Source organism: Betta splendens, chromosome 12 (genome assembly GCF_900634795.4).
Source record: "Betta splendens chromosome 12, fBetSpl5.4, whole genome shotgun sequence".
NCBI lineage: Eukaryota > Metazoa > Chordata > Actinopteri > Anabantiformes > Osphronemidae > Betta > Betta splendens.
The window spans coordinates 5,258,696-5,284,285 of NC_040892.2; the positions used below are offsets into that span (position 1 = coordinate 5,258,696).

At 44.5% G+C, this 25,590-nt stretch overlaps 1 protein-coding gene and 1 long non-coding RNA gene across 4 annotated transcripts in view; one reads left to right on the forward strand and one right to left on the reverse strand.

Moving 5' to 3' along the window:
* The first annotated feature begins 228 nt into the window (after positions 1–228).
* The window catches only part of LOC114867051 (uncharacterized), a 79,170-nt gene continuing 53,808 nt past the window's right edge, over positions 229–25,590 (forward strand). For both annotated transcript variants that reach the window (XR_003787805.3, XR_008696323.1), the window contains exons 1-3: positions 229–304; positions 720–786; positions 881–963. This is a non-coding gene — a long non-coding RNA (uncharacterized LOC114867051). The remainder of the gene's footprint in view (positions 305–719; positions 787–880; positions 964–25,590) is intronic.
* On the reverse strand, positions 6,376–14,587 carry tbx3a (T-box transcription factor 3a). 2 transcript variants are annotated; one of them, XM_029169356.3, is made up of 7 exons: positions 13,438–14,587; positions 12,221–12,488; positions 11,608–11,754; positions 10,729–10,805; positions 10,119–10,276; positions 8,995–9,635; positions 6,376–8,131 (listed from the first exon to the last, which is right to left on the reverse strand). In XM_029169356.3, exons 1-7 carry the CDS (start codon positions 13,827–13,829, stop codon positions 7,682–7,684), a joined length of 2,133 nt encoding a protein of 710 aa, XP_029025189.1. In that variant the 5' UTR covers positions 13,830–14,587; the 3' UTR covers positions 6,376–7,681. The 2 variants fall into 2 exon arrangements, with proteins under 2 accessions (XP_029025189.1, XP_029025188.1); XM_029169355.3 differs by having other exon boundaries at positions 12,206–12,488.

Genomic DNA, 25,590 nt, shown 5'->3' on the forward strand with positions numbered 1-25,590 from the left:
ACACTGAAAACATTGAAGTAGCCTCTAGAAGTACATCTTATATTTTCTTCTTTTCTTTTCCTGTTCTTATCAGATACAGGAAATTCAATAACAGGTGTCAGGAGTCTCACAAACAAGACAAAATAGCCTGAAAGTCAAAAAACAGTGAACCTGAGTGATCAGCAGCAGAAGAAAGAGGAAAAGAAGAAGAAAATGAAGAAGAAACGGTAGAAGAAGAAACAGTAGAAGAAGAGGAAGAAGAGGAAGAAGAAGAAGAAGAAGAAGAAGAAGAAGAAGAAGAAGAAGAAGAAGACTTCCTTAAAATGTAGAAAAGAAAATCAGAGGCCACAACAAGTGAAGATATCTGCCTGCTTGTGTTCATGGCTTCTTTAACCTGTGTGTTACTGAGAAAGCGACAGACTTGGACTCATCATTTTAGCTTGTGTGAACCACTTAGCATTCGTCTCTACTAGCTAAACACACTGGACTTAGCAGTAGATGGACTTTAAATTAGCTGTTAAATGAGATTTCTTCACTGCTGCATGATGTTATTTATGTGTTTAGTAACAGAAACGTCGCTTTTTTTCAAGTGGTGGAGTGAGTGAATGTGGGGGCTGCTGTTGTTCATGCTAGCATTCTGCAGGCTGTAGCTATGTACACCTGCTGCAGGTGACTGACACACAACGTTGTCACTGCTGTAACTTTGTCACCAACCATTTCTCCCTTGTGGTGATTTACAGTGACAGTGAGGGGGTTGCCTGTGCAAACCAACCTTCCAGCTGTGAGAGCTAAGAATCTTCAAACGTGGTAAGCTGTGTAAATTACCTTTATACTGTATGACTGGCCTTGTCTGGCACGTTCAGCATCAAAATAACAAAGAAATCCCATGTGTGACTCGCAGCTTGGAGCAGTTTTCTGTGGGGAAGAGGTCAGCGCTGGTGCATTTCCAAAGCATGTGGGAGTGAAGCCTGGTGATCAGTGAAGGTAGGACTGGCTGTAGGAGTTTACTAGGATGAACAGCAGCATAGTCTAGTTCAACTCGTTTAAATAGCTTTAGGGGGAATTATTACTGAAGACATTCATGATACGTTGGGCTGATTAGAACATGCTATGAAGTTTAGTGATTAAAAAACAATAAATCACTTGGCAGCGTTGCCATGGGTGGATCCATGATACGGGTGGATCTCACATGAAACAAAACGGAAAGCAAGTGCTGACAGCACTACGAACACGACGATACACGTGACGACTTAAAATAAATGTTTCATCTTCAGTTCCTTCTGCAAATCTCGTTGAATGGGGGGTTTCAAAAATATTATGTTTTATGCTTGTTCAGTGTTTGAATTCTTTGATAGTTGCTCTGCTTTTTGAGTTTTTAAGTTGAAACATTGTTACTTTATATTGGAACTATTTTGATGCCTGTGATGGGTTTTTCCCGGCTCCTGAAGGCAGCGATGTCATTGTTATATGTACTTCTAACTGCAGACTGTGAAGACACATTCAGTGTTATCACACTGCTTTTAGCTTCTCCAGACACTTTTCCCAGTTTTGTAGTTTTTTCTTGTGGATGCTTGTTGTGTTAGTGGGCTCTGTATACATAGTTACCGTAGTTATGGGTTGACCACAGGATGGTCTTGGCAGTGGTATGTGCTGGGAAACGCCCCCTGTGTCTCAGTATTAAACAGTTTATGCTTAATGTAAGTATCACTGCTTGAACATGGTGCTCGTGCTGATAGAATTGCTGCATACGCACCGAACGGGTCACATGGACATCAGACCTTGACTCCACTAACATCTCTACTGGTGCGTGCGTCTGCCTGTGTTTGTGGTCAGCCCGCTTTCTAATCTGCCAGCCAGTGGTTGTGTATGAAGTGCTGCTGATGGTAGGGACTATTAGGCCTGTGGAGGCAGCGTTGGCTGTCTTCTCCCGCTCCCCACAGCTCATTCAGACTTCCAACGGATGGTGGAGATTAAATGTCTTCTCTCAGAAGGAGGGATTTTGCGGCCGCTCCTTAAGAAACTTGAATGAGTGAAGAGCATGTAAAGATCCCATTTAGTTTAGGACAACAGGGTAGCAGGGTTTTACATGTGCAAGCGATGGATCATGGCTCAGCCACGCCACACATGTGGCCTGGCTGTGTTTTTCTAATCTCCTTTGCAGTTCTTCTTTCTTATTCTTGCTTACTGTACCTGTATATGTACCTGTACATATGGAAACCAAGTCTATCAAGTCACAATTATGATTATGTTAGAAAACATCCAAACTGACAAAGTACAATCCATGTTTAAATTCATACTTTGCTAAAAATCCTAATATTTATTGAAAATAGAAGTATCTTTTTGAAACAATTGTTAAAAATTGTAATTAGTTCTGTAAAAATATTTTATCTTGATATAGATATTGATAACAGGATGTCCTTCCTTGACTGGGAAGTGTAAGCAGGATACATTTTGACATACACTATGACAGTTACTATTAGAGATCTATTATAGTGATTTATAATTCAACCATAGGTGTGGATGACATGCATGGTACAAATAATTGTTTCTGCTGTTGGTAAAAAGAACTTGGACTGAATAATAATAATTCCAAAATGTAGTTGGAATAGTCCGAGTGAATCACAGCATACCATAATCAAAAACAAATTTGTGCTCACACTACATCCAAGTAGTTCAGACAGACAGACGCTCAGCAAATACAATATAAGAATAACAGATTCTTGTGCCGTCTCGTCCCTGAGCAAGATGTAACACATCTGTGCGGCTTCAGGGCAGCTCATTGTGACGGACTAGTGTCAGAGCACAGGAACACAAGTGGAGTTTAACTGACTGACAGCCAGGCATGCGAGGGAGCTTCAAACGCCTCCGAACAGTGTAACTTCATCCTCTGATGTGAAATGTTCCCTCAACACCAAAGCCAGATGTTGTCCTCCTGGGCTTGTTCCTTTGAAACATACAACCGCACACAGACATTCATGCTTTTCATACTTTATCTCTAACCTGGTCCCAGGTTTGTTTTTTTAAAACACAACCTGTGGCATTTTATTGTCATTATCCTTGTCTTGCCTCTCCGTGCTCCTTGCACCTGTTGTCTCTTTGTCAATTGACCAAAGCTGAAACTGAATTACAAACAGATTAATCTGCTTAAACTTCAACTAGCTCACTGTTGTGATAATGATCAACTGTTCCCTTAATTGTTTTGCGTAGTGTATAAATATGGAACTCATACAACCGTCGTTTGTTTTCTTGAGTTATAATAATATTCAGATTTTGTTTATCCATCGCTGCCAATGAGCTTGAGTGCAGATCTTTAACTGTAGTAACATTTATTGGACACTAGATGGCACTGTCTGATCATAGCAAGACCATCAGTCAGAGCAATGACATCCACTTTTAAATGAGGCTGAATTAGAAAATGCACCTCAATAGAAAGGAACTACATTATATGACTATAAAAAAATGTCGCTTTGTGTATTGTTTAATTCTGATTATAATATTTGTAGTATTTGCACTTTATAACCTTTGAAGAAAAATCCATAACAGAGTGGTCAGACTTTTACACTCACATACCTGAATGAGACAGATATCAATACACTCTTATCCAAAATAGTGTTTACGATGAAAATCATATCATGTTTAAGTCATTCTTATGCTTTTATATTTAAGAAAAGAGATCTGTAGGCTGAAAAAGGGTGTGTCCATGTGTGAAAAAGCAGGAATTTGTTCTTGGCAGACAGGTGTATAAATAAAAGATAAAAGCAGACACCTCTTATCCTGTTGTGTGTCACTGTAACGCGTGTGCGTCCACAGGTGACAGGTGAGATGCAGTTCAGACTGGTGCTCTGTAAACAGGACGCCACATCTTATTCATATAATGAACAAGTTAGTGCTGACTGTCCTCCAACAAGAAGAATTAGTTCTTAACAAAAGCTTTAATCACCGGTTACACTGTGCTGTCATTTTGTAAGTCGCTGACTAAAGGCTGGACGGCGCCTGCATTCAGTTGAGCAACAACTTCCCTGTACGTGGGCGCATTTGGCTTCTGCTGAGCTTCATACAAATGCATAACGTTGTATCTTACAAATTAATTCAACAGTCTATCTGTAGTCATTTAGAAATTAAGCAACATCATATTAAATGCTTTTGGTCAAAAGTAATAGTACATGGTTCTGACTATTCGGTTTTCAACATAAAAGCATGAATGAAATGCATTGATTGCCCTATTCTTATTATACATAAACGGAAACAATTAAAACACAACCTCCTGTTTTTGCAAAGAAATAACTTAAACCTATTAGGTAGAAGTTTCAAACTAAGTATCCGCAAACTATTAAGCTGCAAATAATTTGTATCAAGTAAATACTCTCAATTCCCAGATTCAACCAGACACACCTACTGCTTTCTATGTAATTTGTGATCTACCGAAACATCTTAAATCGTGTTGAAACATATTCTTGGAATGCAAGCTGAAGATGACAAAGCGGCCTTTTCCTTTCCATCTTTTGATTTATGATAATTATCTTTCAGATGTGTGAATTCTTAAGATACGTGCAAATTAAACAATAGTTTGAAAAATTAGCCACACTCAAAAATATAATAGAAGATGTGTTTGGTGAAATTCTTTTTTGTTTTATTGAAAGAAACATTGATATTAAAGGCGAATGTGTTTTTCCTATTTCTTCCAATGAACAAAAAGTGTGTTATTTTTTAGTAAAAGGGAAAAGTCAATGTTAGGAGCGAAACAGGACCAGCACCCATTTTTATTTTTATTTTCAGACACTAGGTGGCGCAACTGACGCGTGTCTCGCCCCGGTTTTAAAGTAGCCTGTTCAACAGGCCTGCCAAGCCAACATAAGTCTTTTTCCTGCAAACCAGAGCAGGAAACACTGTCAACCATCACCAGACTTGTCATAAATTGAGAATGTAGGCCTCGAATTTCAAAAGTTGAATGTTTTATTTAGATTGACACGCCTACTGTCTGGAGGAGAGCGGGTCGAAGCTGAGGCGCTTCAAGCGTCCAACAAAATAAAAGCTCTCCGCAAGCAACGGCTTTAAAAGCGCAAATTCCCCCCAGTGGAACAGATTCTTTCATAATAATAGTTCTTTCGTGTCATTATCTGCATTTTGTCATACTGTGAAATAATTACTATGCGTGTTCAGCACTGGAGAATACATGACGTGAGAACATTGCGCGTATCCCTTCAGTCACGTTCCGTCTCTGTCTGTTACAATAATCTATCCAATCTTATATCCTGTGTGACCCATGAGCACAGGCAGTTACACACACACACACACGCACACGCACACGCACACGCACGCACACACACACACACACACACACACACACACACACACACACACACACACACACACACACACACACACACACACAGGTGTGTTAACCTGTTGACTTACTTTAATTCAAACGCGCTCGCGGCCCCTTTCTGAGGCTCGTGCTGAATAAGAAGAGCTTCATTATGCAAATCTTGATTGGTCATTACGCACAGCACATTAACGGAATTTACAGTAGTCGCGTGGCCGAGCCCCGCAGGCTGATCTTTAGCCCCTCTCGCCCCGGCATGTGGCTTGCATCGCGGTGTGCATTGCGTTGATAACCACGCTGGTCGCCGCTGGGGGGCGTCCTACCTCGGTCCGATTACAGACGCATTGTCGCCTTCCGTGCAATAAAATGGAAGATATGCCTATCGAAGGCGCCAGGTGAGCAATAAGACAGGTCAATTGAGACAGATTGTGTCATGTTTACGCATATTCACTAGCGCCAGTCTCGCTACACATTAACCAGACAATATACAAATAAAGATATGGTGTTGATAAACTCATGACTCGAGGTGCAATACAGACGGTAATCAAGGGATTTCATAGTCTTTTCGGTTTTCTGTGGCGGAGAGTCGCCTCCTCGTGTATCAGCCTTTATATAAAACTGATTTATGCCAGAAGGGGGGGGGGGCATTTACGTGATGTCAAGGTATTGCGTCAATGTGACCAAAAGTCACCTTTAAAATATTGAGCAAAGGTTATTTTGTGTGTGCTTTAAACGTAATTCTCATTTGTTTGTAAGCAACACAAACGATAAATACACACGTTTAATGTCCCTACGCGCAAACGAACCAGAACCCCGCTCGCTTCCCGTGGCCTGGCAGGCTCCAGGGATCCGGGTCCCTTCGTCCTCGGGTATCTTTGAACGTAGGTTAGGCATATCTATATTGTTTTCTGACGCCTTTACTTTCCCAAATCAGACTGGATGGCAGTTGATACTGCATTAAGAAGCAGATGTATAATAACAGGCCGCAATCAGCCTATTTTAACTGGCCAAGATGTAATTATGGTTTTATTCTGACCAAAAATTGGATTACGCCAGCAAACACACTGAAGAGCGGCATTTCAATGTTTTATTGAAACTTTCAAGAACACGATGTTGATGTTGTAAACTAGACAAAACTCCAATACAACATAACCCATTGACAACTTAAGAAACAAATGAAACCTTCATATTTCGATTATGCGGCACTTTAACGATCAGCTTCGCAAAGTATTTTAATAACAGAAAGAAATCCACTTTTATCACACGTCAACGACACTTCTTTTGCTCTTTAAAAAAAATGAGTATTTCTTTTCAAGCCATTGGTGCAGTGCGTTGTCGCCTTTTCATTCGTTTTTAACAGTAGCACTTCACACACGGGGACAGGTGAAAATACAATGGCACATGAGTGTGAATAACTAGCTCAGTGGATATTTAGAAAGGAATAAAAGTCCATATTTTCGAAGAGGGGTATAAATGCAAATGGCAACAAAAGGATAATAGCCCACAAAGTTTCTTTACACAGGTATATTGACAATAAATTAAGAACGGATCCTAGAAACAAACTACTCAGTTGTATGTACACGCAATAACAATATGAAATAATTACATAAATATTTTATATATCCCTATGTACACCTATAATCGATACTACCTTTCATTTTTTATATTTACTGTCTGCTTCCCTTGCCTTTTGGACCTTTGGGCTAAATTCCGCATGCTTGGGTACCAGCCATGTCAAAGGGCCTCATGTAAATTAAAAAAAAATTAAGATTATTACAAATTGATGTTTTAATTATTATACCCAATTACAAGTAAATTCGGCGAAGGAAGTGTGTAAATTATATTTGTTTTACATTTTTAGTATTAAAAATAACATTCGTTGGGGTTTTAGGGGGTCATGCAACTTTTGGCGAGTCAATTATTAGTGTACAATAAAATACAGCAGTCTTTAAAAAGGTAGGTTGAGCGGTAGTGAATTTAAATAAGTCAAATCAATTCAGAGTGCACATTAAAAGACATTTTATCATCGTGGACAATAACACAGGAGAAAGGACACAGCAGCAACTTCTCCTAAATCTGTAAGTCACGCCCGTGCCAGCTTTTCAGTTTCAATACTTGTACGGTATTCAAATGACATGATAAAAGTGTTGTTTAATTTAACAAAGGAAAGGAAAACATACATAACAGATGTGTATTAACCAAAGTGCATTTCAGAAACTAAAACGTCCAACAGTTCATGTTTTTAGTCTTTTTTTTTCTTTTTTAAAACCTGCGTGATCTATGAAGGTGTCCTCCTACTGTTAATGTCTTCATCGCCGTCCACGCTGTTCGTGGCAATGAAACTAGAAGCAGGTGTTGTGTTTTTAGAAAAGAGAAGTCCTAGGGGGACCCGCTCCGTGGCCGGTCCGGATTCGAGTCCAGTCCACTGACCAGGCGCTGGATGCTCTGCAGCTCACTGGCGGTGTCCTTCTCTGTGCAAGTCTTTGGGGACAGCGAGACGGAGCCGGAGGACATGGTGGAGGAGTGGCTCGCCATCTCCGACGTGGAATCCAGGGTGACGGCTGGCACGGGACTGGCCGCGACGACGCCCTCCCCCTTCAGCTCGCTCGCGCCGCCGGCCATCGCGGACATGGCGGTGGTGAGCAGGGTGCTGTCCGGCGCCGTCATGGGGAGCGAGTAGGGGCTGTACCGGAGACGGGGGCGCACCGCGTTCAGGAAGGGGTGCCGGTGGACGGAGGAGGAGGCGGCGGCGGACGAGGCCGCGGCGGCTGCCGCCATGTACGTGTACGGGTACGGGAACAGGCTGCCGAACGGGGACATGGCGATGCCCTGCGGAGAGATTCAGACGGGATGAGAGACGTGTAAAAGTGCAAATGCTGTCTAAGCAGCTGTGGCGGACTCGCTTTGCGCTCACAGACCCCCTAAACATTTTCTTGCCACGTAAGAACGCCAGGTATGCGCGACTGGACAGACGCACGCGGTGTCTGATCCTCGGCTCGTGAAAAGCTAAACTCTCCTACAAAATCCAGTTTCACTCGGGCAGCAGCGTCGGACCCATCGTGTCTGTGTGCCTCGTTCCACATAGTTTCTCCCCCCACAAATCCAGTCTTAAAAAATAATATCCAGCAAAGCTCTGCCACCCAGCACGGTCACAGCTTTAGTGCCTGTTCAGGAATTTGTAATGCACATAAAAATAACGTCTGATGTTGCAATCAAGGAAGACAAAGTGCCGCTATAATGCTTGTTTCGACAGTAAATGTAAAAAGACGAATGTGTTGTCGAATAAAACCTAATGTTTTTCCTCTGTGAGCCAGTGGAGCTTTTTTATATTCGCCATCGTGGCTTTGACGTTTAGACCCGATGAACTCATACAAACACACAGAAAAAGTTTGCCTAACAGTTGTAGGTGTGGGAAGGGTCCTCGGTGTCTCAACGTCTTTAACGATTAAAGTACTCACCTCTGGAAAAATAAGCCAATAACACGCGAACAGATATTTGCTGTTGCTCAACTTTGCTGCCAGATCTTATCGTTTATAAGCAAAACGCAAACAAGCGCACGCGAGGACTCGACACATGCGCACTGTCACTTTTGTCTCCAGCCGCGTATAAGAAGACGCCGCGGAGCGTCACGACCAACGCGCGCTTCACGCGAGACCGAGGAGGCCCGTGGGCCCGAGAAAACAGGCGTTTACCTGCGACGCCAAGACGTGCTGCTGCAGATGAAAGGGCAGACCCGGAGCTCCCGTCAGGCTTTGCGGCGGCGATGCCATGCTGGTCGTGTCCATGGTGCTCACCCCTCCCGTGGAAACAGCTGCCAGGAGTGGCCCCATGCCCGCGGCCATGTTCGAGAACGCGCCCCCCATGTTGAACTGACCGGGGTGCAAGAGGAACGGATGCGCGCTCCCCAAGTGGTTGAAAAACTGCTGTCCCGTTAGACCCGCCGGAAATCCAAAGTTATGCAGGTGACCGTGGCCAACGTGCGCGCTGTCAGTCTGGACAGTCAGAGGCATGAAGCTGTCCTTGCCGAGTGGCCGGCACTCGTCCGTTTTAGGCTGCTCCAAGCTCGGACTCTTAAGCTCTTCCCCAGAGCGAGTGGTGCTGGAGATGACGGTGACGGGGCTCTGTCGCGAATCCGCCTGGCTTTTCTCGGTCCGCGGGCCGCTGTCGCGCGCCCTGCCGCCACAGTCACTGTTACTGAAGGCGTGCCCCTTGGCTGGACTCGCCTCGTGGTCTTTGCCGTCCTCCGTGGTCGTGGAGATCTTGCTGGAGTCAGGGCCATCCTTGTGTCCGTCTTTGCTCTCGTCGTCGCTGTCCTCGTCGCTGTCACAGAAGTCTGAACAAGCAGCGGGGGGATATTAGTTATGCTCCTTTAGGCTTAAATAAATTTCTCAAGATCAGTTTCTGTCGGCGCTTGGTTCTCACGGGTGGGAAATAACCAGACCTTCAATTCAACGTTTAAATCATCTTAATTTTGAAATCAATATAATTTCCACTAGTCCAATTTATTTAAGAATTAATTGGTTGTGGACTAAAATCTTTTTTCTACTCAGATGACGTCATCAGTTAGGCTACATTAATTTACTTGATAGTTTATTGTATGTAGGAAAAAGGCAGCCAGCTAATTGAATTTGCGTAGGGTTCGTTGGGTGAACACGGGGGATCAGGTATTATTATAAGCGGCTCTTTATGGCTACATTACTGTAATACATCTTCAGTTTACACGCACCTTGTAAAAAATGTTGGCACAATGCGAATTTTACGACTTTACACACAACTCGATTAGATCTGTGCCTGGCTGTGGGGTCTGCGAGCCTACCTTTTAGGTGTGGGGGGCCCACAGTGGACACGGCAGGGGATGAGGCCTGGCCGAAGCACTTAAAGGGAGCCTGCTCTCCAGAGGAGTCGTCTGAGGCCCCGTTCTCCTTTTTCTGCTGCTCCTCGTATGAACGCATGGATTGCAGTGCCAGCTGTTTCCTGTGCACAAATACTCAGGTTAATATTGGTTCTCAGAGCAAAAACTATCTACAGCATCACGAGGCGTTTGAAAGCACCTCACCTGTGTGCGACAGGTGAGAATAACAATCGAGTGCAGAGCCAGTGATTTGAGTTCATGGCGAGTAAATGAATTTACTCTTGCATATATTGTAGTTCAGTTCAATTCAAACGTCGTACAATTTTAACTTTCACAGTTTCCAAATAGTGAAGACGAGATTATCAGATTTGTTTCTGTTTTTCATCCACACAGTGCTACAAAATTTACAGTTTTCTCCATTCTCCAGGTATTTCGCTGGAATCTTTTATGCATCAGGCTCCCTGTGGGTTAATGTGTGATCTTAGACTAAGGGTTAATCCACCCAGATCACCGTCCGTCTCTGTGTATAAATCTTAAAACACCTGATTATTCCACTTTCCCCCCTTCGTCTTACCTCTTTTCCCGTCTCCCATTGCCCGTGTCACGGAAGCCTTTGGCAAACGGATTATGGTCGATTTTCAGCTGGGTTATCTGAAACAATCACAATGAAATATAAATACACAACAGCCACAATTTGATTTAACAATACGTCGCTGCTATTGCTCTAAAAGCCCGTTGGGGTGACGCATTTTGGCGTTTTTAGAAATAAAGATACAGCAAAACACATCAATGGCACCGTTTCAGGGGACTATTTTGGCTTGAGTAACTTTGCTCCCACACTCCATCCCCCGCAGCGTCACCGCCGAACGTAAGAGGGGGAGAAAGCGGAGCCATAGTTTTCCAACGTTATCAAATAGCGCACGAGGTGACTTTCATTGTTTTTAAGTCTTACAGAAAATGAAACGCCGCAGAGCTGCGCGCGCTGACGCAACAGACACTTGTTTTCTTTTTCTCCATTCAACCGCACCGCGTTGCCCCTCTTCCCTTTTTTTTCCTCCTCATTTCTCAACACCCCCAACCTTTTTAGTTTTGCGCACACGCACACGAAGACAGGAAGGGAGAGAGAGAAAGAGGGAGAGAGCCTGGGCCTGTGCCAAATCCTTTCCACGTGATTAAACAAAATGAAGATAACCTGTATAACATTCCTCAGAATTATTACTTCCCTGCCGCAAGCTTGCGAATATGGCACTTAGTCGCTGCCTCACTCCGCAACTATGATCGTGCACTCTCACGGGCTCAAACAAATATGACGTCTTTCATATTTTATGACAACAAAATGGTGCAGGGCATCAAAGGCAGACGGCGTCTGACGGGGCAAACGGGACTCCAGTTGTACCACGGAAAAACAAAATCGGCGTGTGTCGTTAAGTCTGGGAGCAATAATCGCGCTTACCTTGTCGTTTTGATAAGCAGTCACGGCAATAAAATCGGTTTCAGGGAAAACATAAGTCCTGAAGGTACTGTACGGGAGCTTGAGAATATCGTTGGCCCTCACGATGTGAAAGCGAGGCTGATATTTGTGCATCGAGTTAAGAATGGTCTGCAACAGACACACACACGCACAAAACACAACAAAAAACAAATTAGCGCACTATTTACGCCGCACTAACATTTGTGATCGTTATATTTCTCAGAAGTAACAATATGTTAAACATTCAAATACGTGTGAAATAATATTATATTACAGCTGATTATTATCATTTGCGCATAGATAGCAGGCAAGGGTGACACAGATCAAAGATATACATATTTATAGATAACCCTAATTGTCTTGCCTAATATTTATAAGTAAAATCCTTAATGAAAGTTTAAAAAATTCATTTGCATATTTAATTAAATTTTATATTTATATTCTATCTTACTCGGATGCTCTTATAGTACAAAATCTGAAATATCATGAAACGTACATTGCTTAAATGAAATACAATACTAAAACATTACAACGTGTGCCTACAAAATGAGTATGTTTATAAATAGGAAAATTGACATACATTAGTTGAACTTACAAATCCGTGCTTGTCGGAGATGTTGTTTGTCAGCTTGAGCTTGTGAAAATTGACGACTTTTGACATCCACTGTTCACCAGTAGCCGGACTGTCCGGGTGAATGTACATCCTCTTTGGCATTTCGGGGTCGGCCTTTCCTGCCACCATCCAGCGGGAGTTGTGAAACTTGTACCTGCAGTCGTCTGCTGCAACTATATCCATCAAGAGAATGTATTTGGCCTTCTTGTCCAGACCAGTGCACCTCACTTTGAACGGAGGGAACATCCGCCTGTGACGAAGCAACACAACTGATCAGTGGTGTGTTGGCAAATACTGAGTAAAACATTCAGGAATTAAATTAAGGTCTGCAATATTTGAAATAGTCCTAAGTGTTAATATAATTGTAGCGTTAGTTGCTTTAGTTTCACGTGTTTAATGTAAATGGGCTATGTGTCATTTAGTCTCCACTCAGCCGAGAAAGTTTGAATTGGAATAGAATAAAAGAAAAAGGTCGTATATTAGTGATTTTAAGCGTCAAGACAGCACGTTAGGAACATATAAATGTTTCACTGATTTTTATGCCTGGCTACACACACACACACACACACACACACACACACACACACACACACACACACACACACACACACACACACACACACACACGGCAGCCATGTTTGTGTACTGTCACTGTGGTGATGACGAAAATAATTTAATCAGAGCTCCACGCAGCCACAGTTGACATTTTATGCGCGTACTGAGTCAAAGTAAAGTTCTGATGAACAATAGAAATGAGCACAAATAATTTCTACCGTCACTTAATGTGAAGTTAAACTTTGGGCAGCTTAGCTTTTTTCAGACAGAATCTACAGGCGTATCTGATTGTTTTTGAAAATATTAGAGCACATTTCTTATCAGTAGTTTGTTAGAAAAACACAGAGAAGTGTGCACGTTATTTTCATTGGGAATTGTCTAGCAACTAAATCCTGGTCTCTAATAAAGATTATATTTGCATGACATTTGCAGCCTTGGTACAATGTAAATTGTATTCAACAAAATAAGACTACCTCGATGGAGTTGCTGAAAGATATTATTCTTTGGAGTTGAGGAACGGCAGCTTATCTAAATCAATCGCGTGAATCTCGGCTATAACAACAAATCCAAAGCTGCACAACAGGTTTCTGAAAGTTGCAAAATATTCAATATCTTTAGGATTAAAGCGCAAAAGGATTTTTCACCTTCCGGATTTTGTGATCACCATCTCGGTGCCTTTCTTGTGGAAGAGTTCCCACAGCTCCTTGGCTTCCAGGTGAACTTTGGGATCGTCCTCCACCTCCTCCTCGGGCTCCAGGGTCTTGAGAGGCCTGAGGTGGGCGGCCGCAGCCTGGTGCCCCAGCGAGGAGAAGTGCAGGCCGGTCTCCGCGGCTCCCATCAGCTGGTCCATGATCGGCTTTCCCAGGGCGCCCGGCAGAGAGAGGGAGCCGCTGGGAGGGAGCGCGAGGGCCGGGAAGAACGGAGGCTGGTGACCCAGCATTGCACTCATGGCAAATTCCGGACCCCGGTGAGGTATAAACGGATGATATGCCATACTTGATCCTTGTATGACTGGATCTCTCATCAGGAAGTTCATCCAAGAGCAGGCAGCAAATAGACGTCTGGTTGGGTGTCAAACAGTATTTCTAACACGAGCGAAGCCTGTGATCAAATGAACACAAAATAAAAGCGGGGATAAAAAACAAAAGTGAAGTCGCGACGTTCGGGCAAGTCCTCCTTCAACTTCGCAGATGGAAGCATCCACGTAGTTTTCACGAGTTGCCGAGACAAAAAAAAAACACAACCCACCACCACCCTCTGCGCTCGGTGGATGAGGTCTTGTGAAAAAGTCTGCAAATAGAGATGTAAAAATGCTGTCCGTCAATCAGGAGTGCCGCGAGAGCGATTTTCTTCAGAGGCGGACGCCAACCGGACACCTTTGTGCGTCTCGCTGACTTGCGGACATTAGTCGAATTAAACCAACTCAGGCGAGTCACTTAATTGACTGCGGCGCATTCTTCCCCTTCTGCTGCCGTTTACAATATCGGCATTCCTGTTAAAATGCGTTCCCTCTTATTGGCTTCAGTCCTGCAGCGAGGGCGACGTGTTGAAATATTTCGATAGCGCCGAATAATCCCCCTGCCTTTACTTGCTCCGGACATGCACCCTCACACGCACACACACGCGTTATTCCTCCTCTTCCCTTCGCGCACACGCACATTTCAGAGAAAGACGTGTGCAGAGAAAGAAGTCCGCTGACGGCCAGCGAGAGAGAGGGAGAGAGGGCGAGCGAGCGAGCCAGCGAGTGAGAGGTGGTAAGGTCCCAGCTCCGTGATTTTCCTAGCGCCTCTGTGGCCCATAGGGCTTCATACTGTATGGATGTGTTGCATGTTACGTGTAGCAGCGCCCGCTTTGATTGGCTCTTTGACGCTTGCGGACCAATTGTGTGGCGGCGTGGGCGTGGTTTTAGCAGGTCGGGTGGAGGGGACAGACTTCAGACTTATAAAAAGGTGTTTGGAAACTCAAAAGGGCTTTGCCGTGAAACACCACCCTGCCTCGGTCAGTGTTGTGTGAATATGTCAACATCGTTATAGATGCGGCGCTATCGGTCGGTCTGCGAGACCCAGCGCAGGGCAGAGAGCACCCGCGCCGGGCGGGCGGCTCGCTCCGTCGGCGAGATGTTACGATCTGTTGTGCTGCTCACTTCCTTGTCTCTCCCAGACCACTGTGACATCCCCGTAATAATGTGAATATTATTGTATACGCGCACAGTCCTATTCATGTCTATATGTGATATATTTGTACATTATAGTCAGTCTTAGATTTAACTGCGCCGGAAAGCAGCCGAGTGGCCAACATTTCCTATAACCGCCTCCTCTGAAATCAAAGCTCAGGAAAATCTGACCGGGTGACGGGATAAAGCGCTTCACGCTAAGCTCATGTAATGTTAAGCTTATTTCTTTTTTTTTATTTCTTTCAAGTCTGTGGACGATTTAAAAAAAAATCTTTAATATTGTCATTTTGGACATTTAGACACAATCTGTTCACCTCTTCATTCCCACTTTTCCTCTCAAGCCTAAGTTTGGATTTCAGTCACTTTGAGTTAAGTCTGTTATAGGTTGCGTTTTAAGCAAAGACACACGAGGAGCTGATGAAGCCCGTAGAGTGAGTGGCGCATTCAGCTCCACTTGATATTTTATTCTATTTTTTGACAAGAGTGAAATTAAAGTTTAACCGTAAATCCCACACTTACGGACCCGCGGGTGAGCGGCGTCTGCGGCGGTGCGTTCACTGCTGATTCTGTGAACAATTCGGGTTAAAACAAGACGTCCATCATACCGATCAATCGTGTTAAATATAGAACGCGTTCCCGGCACCACCGTCTGTGGGAAACAACTCCACTTTGGCCCCAGTTCATAAAATTGAACACGCAGCGCCTAAAGTAGGCAATAAAGTCGGTATTATAGATAATACGCGGCAGTTTTAAATTCAAAGGGTTTAATTTTCGTTTTAATCAGATTAAATTAGTCGCATCCGTTTCCACCTAAAACCCTAAAACACTAAAAACTTAGTGGCTCATTTTGGGTGGAATAGCTGTAAAGCGTCTAATAAGATGTGCAGCCTGCACACAGCCCCGCTAGTGTCCACTCAAATGCTGTTTAACCACAATTTCACAAGTAAACTAAAGAGCCGTGGCCGCTCGACCACCTTGGACAAACATTGACCATCAATTCTCAGTCAATTGTCTGTCTGCGCGGATCCAGGCGGGGAGAAAGTGGTGGGGCTCAGAGTCCTTAAGGGGGATCATGTAGAGCGAGTTCTCCAAACGGGGGCTTTAGGCTTGTTTGCGTCAGTGTGTTTATAATCAGAGCTACGAAATGGTCGATATTGTGCGCGTTCAGACTGAGGTACTTGTTGCGCTGCTTTATCACGGAGACTTAATGGGCCATGAACCGGCCGTTCAACTCTAATAACTCTGTCCATATGTGTAAAGTGGAGTCATTTGCATGAACGCCTGTTCCACGGGAGAGAGACACGGGCTCGATTCATCCTTGTGTTTCATGTTCCTGTCGAAAGAGGACAAACGCAATAGCTGCTGATAGGCTGCAGCTGCGTCTAACGGGAGGGAAGCCTGTCAGAGCCAGTAGCTGAGGCCAGGAGTTAACCTTCACATGCATAAGCCCCCAAAAGTACGATGCTGCCTGCACCTAACCCACACGAGGCCTCCCTCCTTCTCTTTGCGTAAGGGAGGTCAGGTCTGTGTCAATTACTGGGGCTTATTCTTCTTTAAACACTCATCCCCATTAGCAGCACATTTCAATTTAGTGGAAGGTGTCATCAAATAGGAAGCAGTGTTGACATGGCAGCAGCCTCTCAGTCTCCGTGGCCAAGCTGGCTTCATTAGCTAAGCAAGTAGAGGATGGTCAATACACTATATAAAGTTTTACAGGGTTAGGGCTCTCAGGGACTCCAAGAGGCTATAAAAAGGTCTGAGCTGACACCGCTGATTGATGGAGCCAACTTTGTCAGTGCTTCCCTGTTCCACATCCACGGCGATCGTGCGTATCAAAATCAACAGGGCCGGCGTATGCGAGCGGACAGGCTCCGAAGCGTCTCGCCCCGTGCGGGTGGGTGGCTCCTGACAGCACCGGGGAGCATCTTGTCTCCGGAGCCCGTCGGAGGACCCGCGGCGCTGTCGGCGCGATGTGCAGAGCTAGTGTCAGGTAGTGCGTCACGGTAGTGCGTCACGGAGGGCCGCGCGCTCGTGCCCGTGCACGAGCGCGCGGTCGCACCCCGTGCAGAAAAAACGTGCACGGAGGTCATGGGTTATGACGCACCAGGGCTCCCACTACACAGCAGCTGTACTGTGTAGGTTCATTAAGCAGAGCTTCAAAGACATTCCTGGAATTGATCATGGAGCTGCAAGTGATGTAATGTGTGCTGTCCTGTTTATTTGCAGATTGTTAATGATAAGCAAGGACAGACTCGGTGGCACCGCTCCTGAATGGAGGAGATTGTGTGTGGAGTCATCAGCCCTAACGCAACGTGATAGGGAAAGGAAACATCTCAAGATTAGAATATTCAGACGCTATAACGACTGCAAACGTCGTTATGGACGTCCCGACGCAAAGAAAGGGGAAGATGTCCGCTTGACAGCGTAATGACTTTCTAAATGCAAATCATTTACCCCACCGACTGAGTTGGGGCTTCATCGATCCACTGAGGCCATATTTCCCCAAAAGGGTGCACACTGTAAAATGCACTTTCCAGAATCACACGCGTTTTAGTCAATTGGCCGGAGGAGTGATAGAGTCTTTACCTGTCCATGAATTGTCCCTGTCAGGCATTTTCAGTCAAGTCGAGCCTTGTCCTCATCAATTTCTGTACCAGCCAGTTATAGCTATTGATGCAAAACAATTTTAGTTAATTAGGGGATGTGCTCACTGATGGCAGAGCATTGACTGCGGATTGACGGGGCGGTGGGGGGGTCGTGGAGCGGTGCAGGGGAGGCACGCGCACCGTTCAGCCTGTTCATCAGCGGTGACACAGGCTCATAACGTTTAACGTACAGCCACATATACCGTAAAGGAGGCAACTGAAACATCAACAGGACCAAGGGATTGGTTCATAAAAGATATTCTAAACTATACTTATGTATGTTATCACATAAACCCAATGCAAGAAAGAGTTGTTTTGAATGAAATATTGTAAGAAAATCAACATAAATGCATTGAGGTATTTGATTTACACTTTTCATAGACTTAAAGGTAACATGGTGTTTGTTCTAAGTGCATTTTACTGACTGTGTAGGCAGGAGTCAGGCAAATGCCGGTGTAATGGCAAAATAAGATACGCTCATTATCGCCCGACGCTGTGGAACCGGGTAAAGACAGAACAGCTGCTTTCCCAAAAGTACACGGTGCGCAGCGTCATTAGGACAAACCAGTCCGGTGGCATGCGTCACCTGTAGAGCATAATGCAGGGGATCTGTTTGCCCGACCACATAAACAGCCGTCGGCCATTCTCTGCAGCCACGGAGCTGTGTGATCAGGATGCTGGTGGTGAACGCCTCAGATGTGGACCATGTGTCAAAAGTCCTTAGCCTGCCTCCTTACGTGCCACCGCTCGCCAGCACGGGGAGATAAGCCCCCCCCCACCCACCCGCTCGTATTCCCAGCACCCAGGATCTGAGTGGAACCAGTTTTGCATGCAAAAAAGCAAACAAAAGCGAATGGGAAACAAAAGAATCCCGGGGTTATTTGTCATCGAGTTAGCGCAGTGTAAATACGCTGCTCATGAGAGACATCAGTCAGGGGGGATATTTTGAATCAAAGTATTTAGGTTTGCACGATGCACAGTGGGCAGGGAGGTGCTCTTATGTGGTTCTCGGCTGTCTCTTTGACTTCGCCGCCATCGGCATCAGCGCCGCGCCGCTTTGACTTTACAGTCTCGCGAAGTTACAAGGTTCTGCTGTCGGGTCCAACCTCAGGACCCAGCGCTTTTAAGCGGAGAGCGGTATAAAGCGGCGCATTCCTCCGCCGAGGGAACCTCGGGCTCAGGGGTTAGGGTGGCTTTTCTCTAGAGGTTAAGTGGGATAAGTGCGTGGCTCATGTCAACCCCGCTACCCCCCAATAGTTTCTGGAAAATTTGCAATGGGGTCAGATTGGATTACTGTGTTTTGGCATTTACATGGAGACAGAGGGCTTTGAAATGGAAAACCATAGGCGGAAAAGCAAGTGCCATGCAGTCTGAAAGGCTGAGTAAAAGAAGCCAGCACTGATTTCCACTGACGGGACGGTTGAGTACATGTCTTTTATGTCTTTCTGCCCCACAATCGGACATTCTGTTACCAAGAGTGGTGATTGGGGTAACTGGATCAAGTGCAATAGCAATCTTTAAAGTAAACCCTCGGTAAGTACTATGATAGCCACTGGAATCGGGGAGGTTTCACTGTGGGATTCGCTGGCAGATCCACCACATCAGTGCGGCTCGAGCTCCAAGGAAGCTTCTAAAAACGCACTTAAGGACTTCTGCGGCGCAGTTATTCCACATAAACGTAAGAACACGTCATCCCTAAATGACCTTGTAAAAACTCACTTAGGTGTCAGTTCCCCTCAAGGGACAGCAGGTCTTCCTGGGTTCGTGCCTCAGGTGGTCTGTCAGTTTTCCTGTCGAACCTCATTGCAGACCTGCTGGGATCGGTTCCCTGGGTTATTTTGATAAGGATTCTTCAGCCACTCCCTGCAGGTGCTGTGTGCAGGCCTGAGCCCATAATCCACTCTTTTCAGAGTGGATTTCTCCGCGCCTCTTTCCACTATTTTTGTTTTCCTCTGTTTAAGTAACGCGGCAGCTCAAGTATTAAACCAACTTATACTTGAGTGTAAAATTCCTTTTTCCTGTTTTATCATCTTTTTTACACTGTGGCAAAGAGTTCAATTTTAAACAGGTAAATAATAACTTAAGATTAGATAAACCGTTTTTATTCTAGAAATCAAACAACTTAAAGGCACTTTGATGCAATTAATACTTCATGATTAGTCTACATGTCTCTGACTCACAGTTCTATGAAAAATAAAAGCAACAGGTGGGAGATGAATATTTAGGAAGCTCAGTTTGAAACAAATTTCGACTCTTCTTCTGACGCGTTTCTGGGTGAATTAACTGTTGTGTCCGATGACAACATTTTGAGGTGAATGCAGCAACGTGTGATCACCTGACTTGTGTCCCTCTGTTAAATAATAGTCGTGTCTTACTGAACGTCTGCAGAAACTTCTCCAGGCTCTGGAGCCTTGCGTTGTTTGGTGAGAAGTTCGCGTCCCCCTCTTTTTTTTCTTTTGGGAATCTGACTTCTGACTGATTTGTCCAATTATATTCCTGCTATGTAAATATTTTATGTTTTTATATATTTGCGAATTAATCCCTGTTGTTTATTAGAAATGCAGTTTTATTTTGTAGATATTTTAGCTGCTCCAACAATTTCTCTCTTAAGAGCAATTTAGAAGTTTTAACTTTCCATCTATTTACAGTGGACGCGTATTAATTATAATGCAGCCACTGGCGTTCACGGCATTAAAGGCCTTGGTGAAAAACCTTTAGCGTTAATAGTCTATTAGGTTTGACTTAAAACTAGAGCGTGTTTTCTACTGTTTCTTCCCAACGTGGGATAAAAACCTGATTTTCTTTAGATGTATTATGAGCTAAATGTGACTCAAGTTAAAGCCACCTTTCCTTTCTTTTTTTACTAGCTGTTTGCCTTCGCTGTCTTTTTCATGTTCACAGTGCAAGTCGTCAGAGACTTGTGACATTTGAAATATGAGACAGGCCGTATTTACTAAGTTAGACAATACACGAAAACCACATGAAAATCAAAATAAGTAGGATGCGGTTAGGGGCCGTGCTTTCATTTATTGAAGTCCCTACACATGTTTTGCATAAAGACAGTTCTGGGGTAATGAGGGGGAGTACGTGAACGTAAACTGAACCTGGCTTAACATATAGGAATCTACAGTAACCTCGACAACAAGCCAGGAAGAGGCTGCATCTGTGCAAAAACGAAGCCCGAGTAGCTTTTCCGAAAAAAAGGCGACTGTGACTCTTAACGTAAAGTTATATTAAGTCCACTTTAAGAATTGAAAGCGGAACAAAAGCCATTTCCGCAGCGTGTGCGCCATACGATTTAGAATTGTGCAAAATTATGCGCACAACTAATGTTTTCAAATGAAAACCTTCAACGCCTTTTAGATTTTATATATATATCACTGAACATAATAAATGGCGTCGCTCCACTCCACACATTTTTGCGGATTCGCGCTGAGACGCACACATCAGCCTCGTCCCAATGCGCACACGGACGAGACACCAGCAGCAACCACCCAACCAACCAATTAAAATCCGATTAGGGAACCTCTTAGTTTTCCAACCCAGGGCAGTGAAAAAGCCTGCAACCTTTCCTCGCTGGGGTCACCCACCTAATAAGATCCATTGCCTATAGTGAAGCTGCAGACCTTCACAAATGTTCCTGGCGACCGAGTGTGGCCCCGGAGACCTTTGGCATGCATGGTTGTTTAATTGGTCACTGTATTTAAGAATAAGGTGGGATTCCAGTTAATTAGTGGGGAAGCGAATGTGATTGAACATTATATGATTTGCTCCCGGTCCCTGGTTTGTTAGCGCGGATTTGGGGTGGATCAGCTTTTGTATTCGACAAATGAGAAGTGAGTAGCGTGGTGCCAATACACAGTGTTGTTTTGTGGACTGGCGACAGCCTCGATTCATGGGAAAAACCTTAAAGGAGACCCGCGTTATCACAGGACCTCATTATCTCATGTCTGCCACCATCTTTTGCGAACAATCCCTAATCAAGAGTGGCACAGACCTACTTTGCAGAACTGAGGTCCCCCCCAAACACACGCGCACGCACACGCGAACACACTGTCTACAAATACACACATGCACACACTGCACTTTGTGATGCGAGGCAACATTTAAGCACCATAAATGCTTGAAAATGCTTTATTAGTATATTTCCTTAAAACGTCACGGTATAATTTACACGTTGTCTTTAATGGCCGAATACTTCGAGTTTCATAATTTAGACGCGTTGAACGCTATTTATCTTATTGTTTTAAAAGGGCCTTGTCGTTTTTGTAACAAAATCTATTACGTGGCAGTTTCTTCCCTTTTCAAATCACCGCTTCAGCGCCACCTCTTCCTTTTTCCATCATCATTACATCGTTTTCTGTTTACTAAACTCGATACATTAACATTTATATAGGCTTTGTAATCGCTTCCCTGTACAACTCCAGTGCGCGGCGATGACAACTACCCCGGGGCTTTTTTTCTTCCTGCGCACAAAAAGCCCACGAGACGGGGGAGAGGCGCTTCATTTGCTCGGCCATAAACCATTTATTTACCTTCAGGTGAGTGTCGCGCAGAGTGCAGAGTAAAGATCGCTGGAGAGATTTACACCTGTCTCTCCAGTCAAACAGAGGAGCCTATAGCCTACAGAGATGGCCACTGGAGCCAGCTTGTCTGGGGCTCTGCTAGACAGCCCCCCCCCCCCCACCCCCCAACCCCTCGCCACCCCCCCCCCCCTCCTCCACTGTAGATTAAACAACATCATAAAAATGACCATCAACGCGCACACTGTAAACAGATTATTCTGCTCGGCGCCTGGCGCGCACAAACGAAGCGCTACAGGCGAGACGCATCCAGCAGCCATGTGTTACAGCGGCGAGGATGGCTCCGCTCGGTCATCCCCCGAGCCCCCCCACGCGCGCGCACACACGCTCATGCACACGCTTCCCCTCCATGTAAATACTGACTGGTGTTTGAAGTCGCGGCTGCGGGTTTGAGTCCCGCGAGGCTGTTCCGGGCCCTTTTTGGTGACGACATGACAAGTTATTTCTCCACAAACGGTGTTTTCCAGCAGTCGGGAAAGAACACTCACACGTTTAAGTGTATCTGCTCATTGGGATAATTTAGGATAATATAGGGATCATTTTATAAATAACGTCTCGGATGTCTTTGTATGAGCTGCATCATAAATAAGTCAGAGAGTCAAAGCCTTATGACCTTTATTTTACCTCTCGCTGCGTTCCTTCTCAGCTGAACATGGTCGTTCACCTATAGGATTAGACACCGCTGCAATAACTATGCAAGGTTGTCACAACACGTTGAAGTATCCTTAAAACACTCTTTTCTCTAATTTTCCCTGAGTAAGCAGGTTTGTTTCAAAGCTTCTCAACCTGGTGAATCCACGTAATCCCATTAGAGCTGAAACTGTGTCAGCAGTGGGTGATCAGCTTGGGTTCATTTTAATGTACAGCACTTTTTATTTAGCTTCCTCATCTGTATGGTCCCTTGTGTCCCAGCAGCTGATGGCTGTTCACATGCAGATTACAGCTGTCCTTGAAGGTTGTTCAACAGGTTGCACTTGTGGACATCTAATTAATAATATGTGTATTCATACCGTATAATAATATGTGTCTGTAAATAATAGTGCATTTACATAGTGAGGTGGGAATAAATAGGTAAATATTCCAGTTGTTATTTTGCTCATTTTAAGTTGACAAAGTAAAAAAAACTCACACACACTTGTGCATGAGGATTTGTTCTCTTTCTCCTTGCTCACACACACTCACACACACACAATTCGCATGAACACTCACAGATACTGGCTTTCACATCACAGGTCACTTTGTTCGCCTCCACAGACACGCTGTCCAGTGGTCAGCCACTGAATTTCATGCCCAGCTGATGAGTCAAAGGCTCCCTCGGCGTTGGACTGTGACTGTGGTGGTTCTGCCCGATTCCTTCAAATTAAAGCCCCAACTCGCAAGCGGCTCTGAAATACGTCTGCAATTATGCGGGGCTGTCAGCGTCCACGTGCTCGGCTCCTCCGTGAATGTCGGATTTTACGCAGCGTTTTCCGGCCTGTTCGCTCGTCTTGTGCTTCCAGTCTGTTCGACTCCCCTGCACTGCTCTCTCTTCCACTTCTTTTATCTTTTGCTGACGATGCCGGCCCACCGATAGCAGTGTTTCCTGATATTTGAAATATGGGCCCTGGATGCAATATAGGTCACGAGCCCCCTTTTAGTGGCCCTTTGTGTGTCCGTTTAAATGTTCAGACGAGCTGGGGTCACAGGGCCACAGTCATTTAATTCAAATTAGATCTGAAGCGTCCACATGCCCTCTTATCACAAATATGCCATCAAATAGTTTATTTCAAATAATGCTGACTGAACATTAAATCATTTGGGCTTTTAGGTTGCCTCAATGTAAGACAATTGTTTGCTTTTATATTTCAAAATCAAAGAAAATACTTGTTTAAACACTAAATAAACATAATTGATTATTTGCTGAGTGAGCAGACATAGATCACAATTATTAGTCCCTTCTGGTAATGGAGAAGCTTTTAGCTTAAACACCGATATATAGATATCTTCAGCTGTAAATTACCATAAAGGAATCCATTATGTATTTTGTCATAAAATTGCAAATAAACGTTTATTTCTTTCAATAATAGAGACGCATCGCCTTGTACTGAAAGTTAATAGATACAGATAAACAGTCTTTTTTTTTTTTTCTTTCACTTCTCTCGCTGACTCATTCAATCATTCATCCCAGCCTCTGACATGTGTATGTTATTCTGGGATGGAGGGGGGGCGTTGGTTTATGTGCAACTTGGAAATTATAAAAGGAAGCCTTCCATCTAGTGCAGCCATGAGGGAATAGAGCGAGGGAGGCAGCAGGAGCAAATCGAGAGCGGTGATTTCCAAAATGGCTCGGGCCATTGAATGACAATAGCCAGGCCCCTTTGACTGTCTCCCTTTGCCTTCAGTGCTGCAGCCTTCAGAAAGTAACACAATAAAGGGGGCAGAGAAAATGACCAAATGCGATTTGAGCAAATCATGTGCGATGAAAATCTGGCAGAGGCAAAATCAAGGTAACTGAGCTTCTTATTGTTCAACTCCGTGTCTGTGTTGGCTGCTTTTTAAAATGGCCATAAAACGGCTTTGGAGGCTCCGTCAGCACTCGTGTCAGTGAGTCTTCAGTATACACAAACGTGTCTGATATTTGCTCTGCAACAGCATTTGGGAAAAAGGAAAAGATAACACATCAGCCGAGCTTTGTTAGGAGTCACTGACAGACGGAGGCTTTGGGGTGAAGCCTGAAATTATAACTTTTAAGGGAAGGCACAAAAAATAAAAAAAGGGTTTGATACAAATTAAAATCAGATCAGATTATTTTCTGAGAATATTCTAATACTGAACAGCAGATGAGGCAGAGGCACTGACAGCTGAATATCTGGAGCCACTTCTCACCATCAGTATTTTGGGAATTTTCATAAACAGGCATTTTCACTGTCAGCGAACAGCGCTTGACATTTTCATCATCCCTCCAACATACGGCAGAGTCGGTGAGCAGCTCTACATATTCCCTCATCCGTCAAGCAAAGGGGAGATTTTTCCCAATAAATAATTCACCACTGATAGCCAGCTCTAATGCCTACATGAACAAATCTCTCAGTTACAGGCATCCTGGGAGTAAGCCAGTCCAAGAGCGTACTTAATAAACAAATACAGGGCCTGACAGGCTCTGGTTTCACTGATGTCTTTCCGAGAGGAAAGTATTTGAAGGCAGTCGGTGAAACAACATCCTTTCTGTGGGTGAAGGTTTAGGGGTCAGGTGTGGGTTATAGCGAGAGCAAGTCGCCGTGTTGCATTGTTACTGCTTATACTCCAGATAGATTTACTGTCAGACTATAATTCAAGCGTTATTTTCAGAATTATCTGACATTTATGCTCCAGATTTTTACGATCGTGCGGCGCTCATTGGGAACGACGGCGAGCGCG

Bases quoted from the DNA above. Each gene is read 5' to 3' on its own strand.
- tbx3a (XM_029169355.3), bottom strand. From the start codon at position 13,829: ATGAACTTCCTGATGAGAGATCCAGTCATACAAGGATCAAGTATGGCA. The intron at 11,755-12,205 runs GTATGTCAATTT...TGTCTGTTGCAG, and splicing joins GATTTGTAAGTTCAACTAAT to ACCATTCTTAACTCGATGCA. The intron at 9,636-10,118 runs GTAGGCTCGCAG...CTGCTTGTTCAG, and splicing joins GGGCCCCCCACACCTAAAAG to ACTTCTGTGACAGCGACGAG.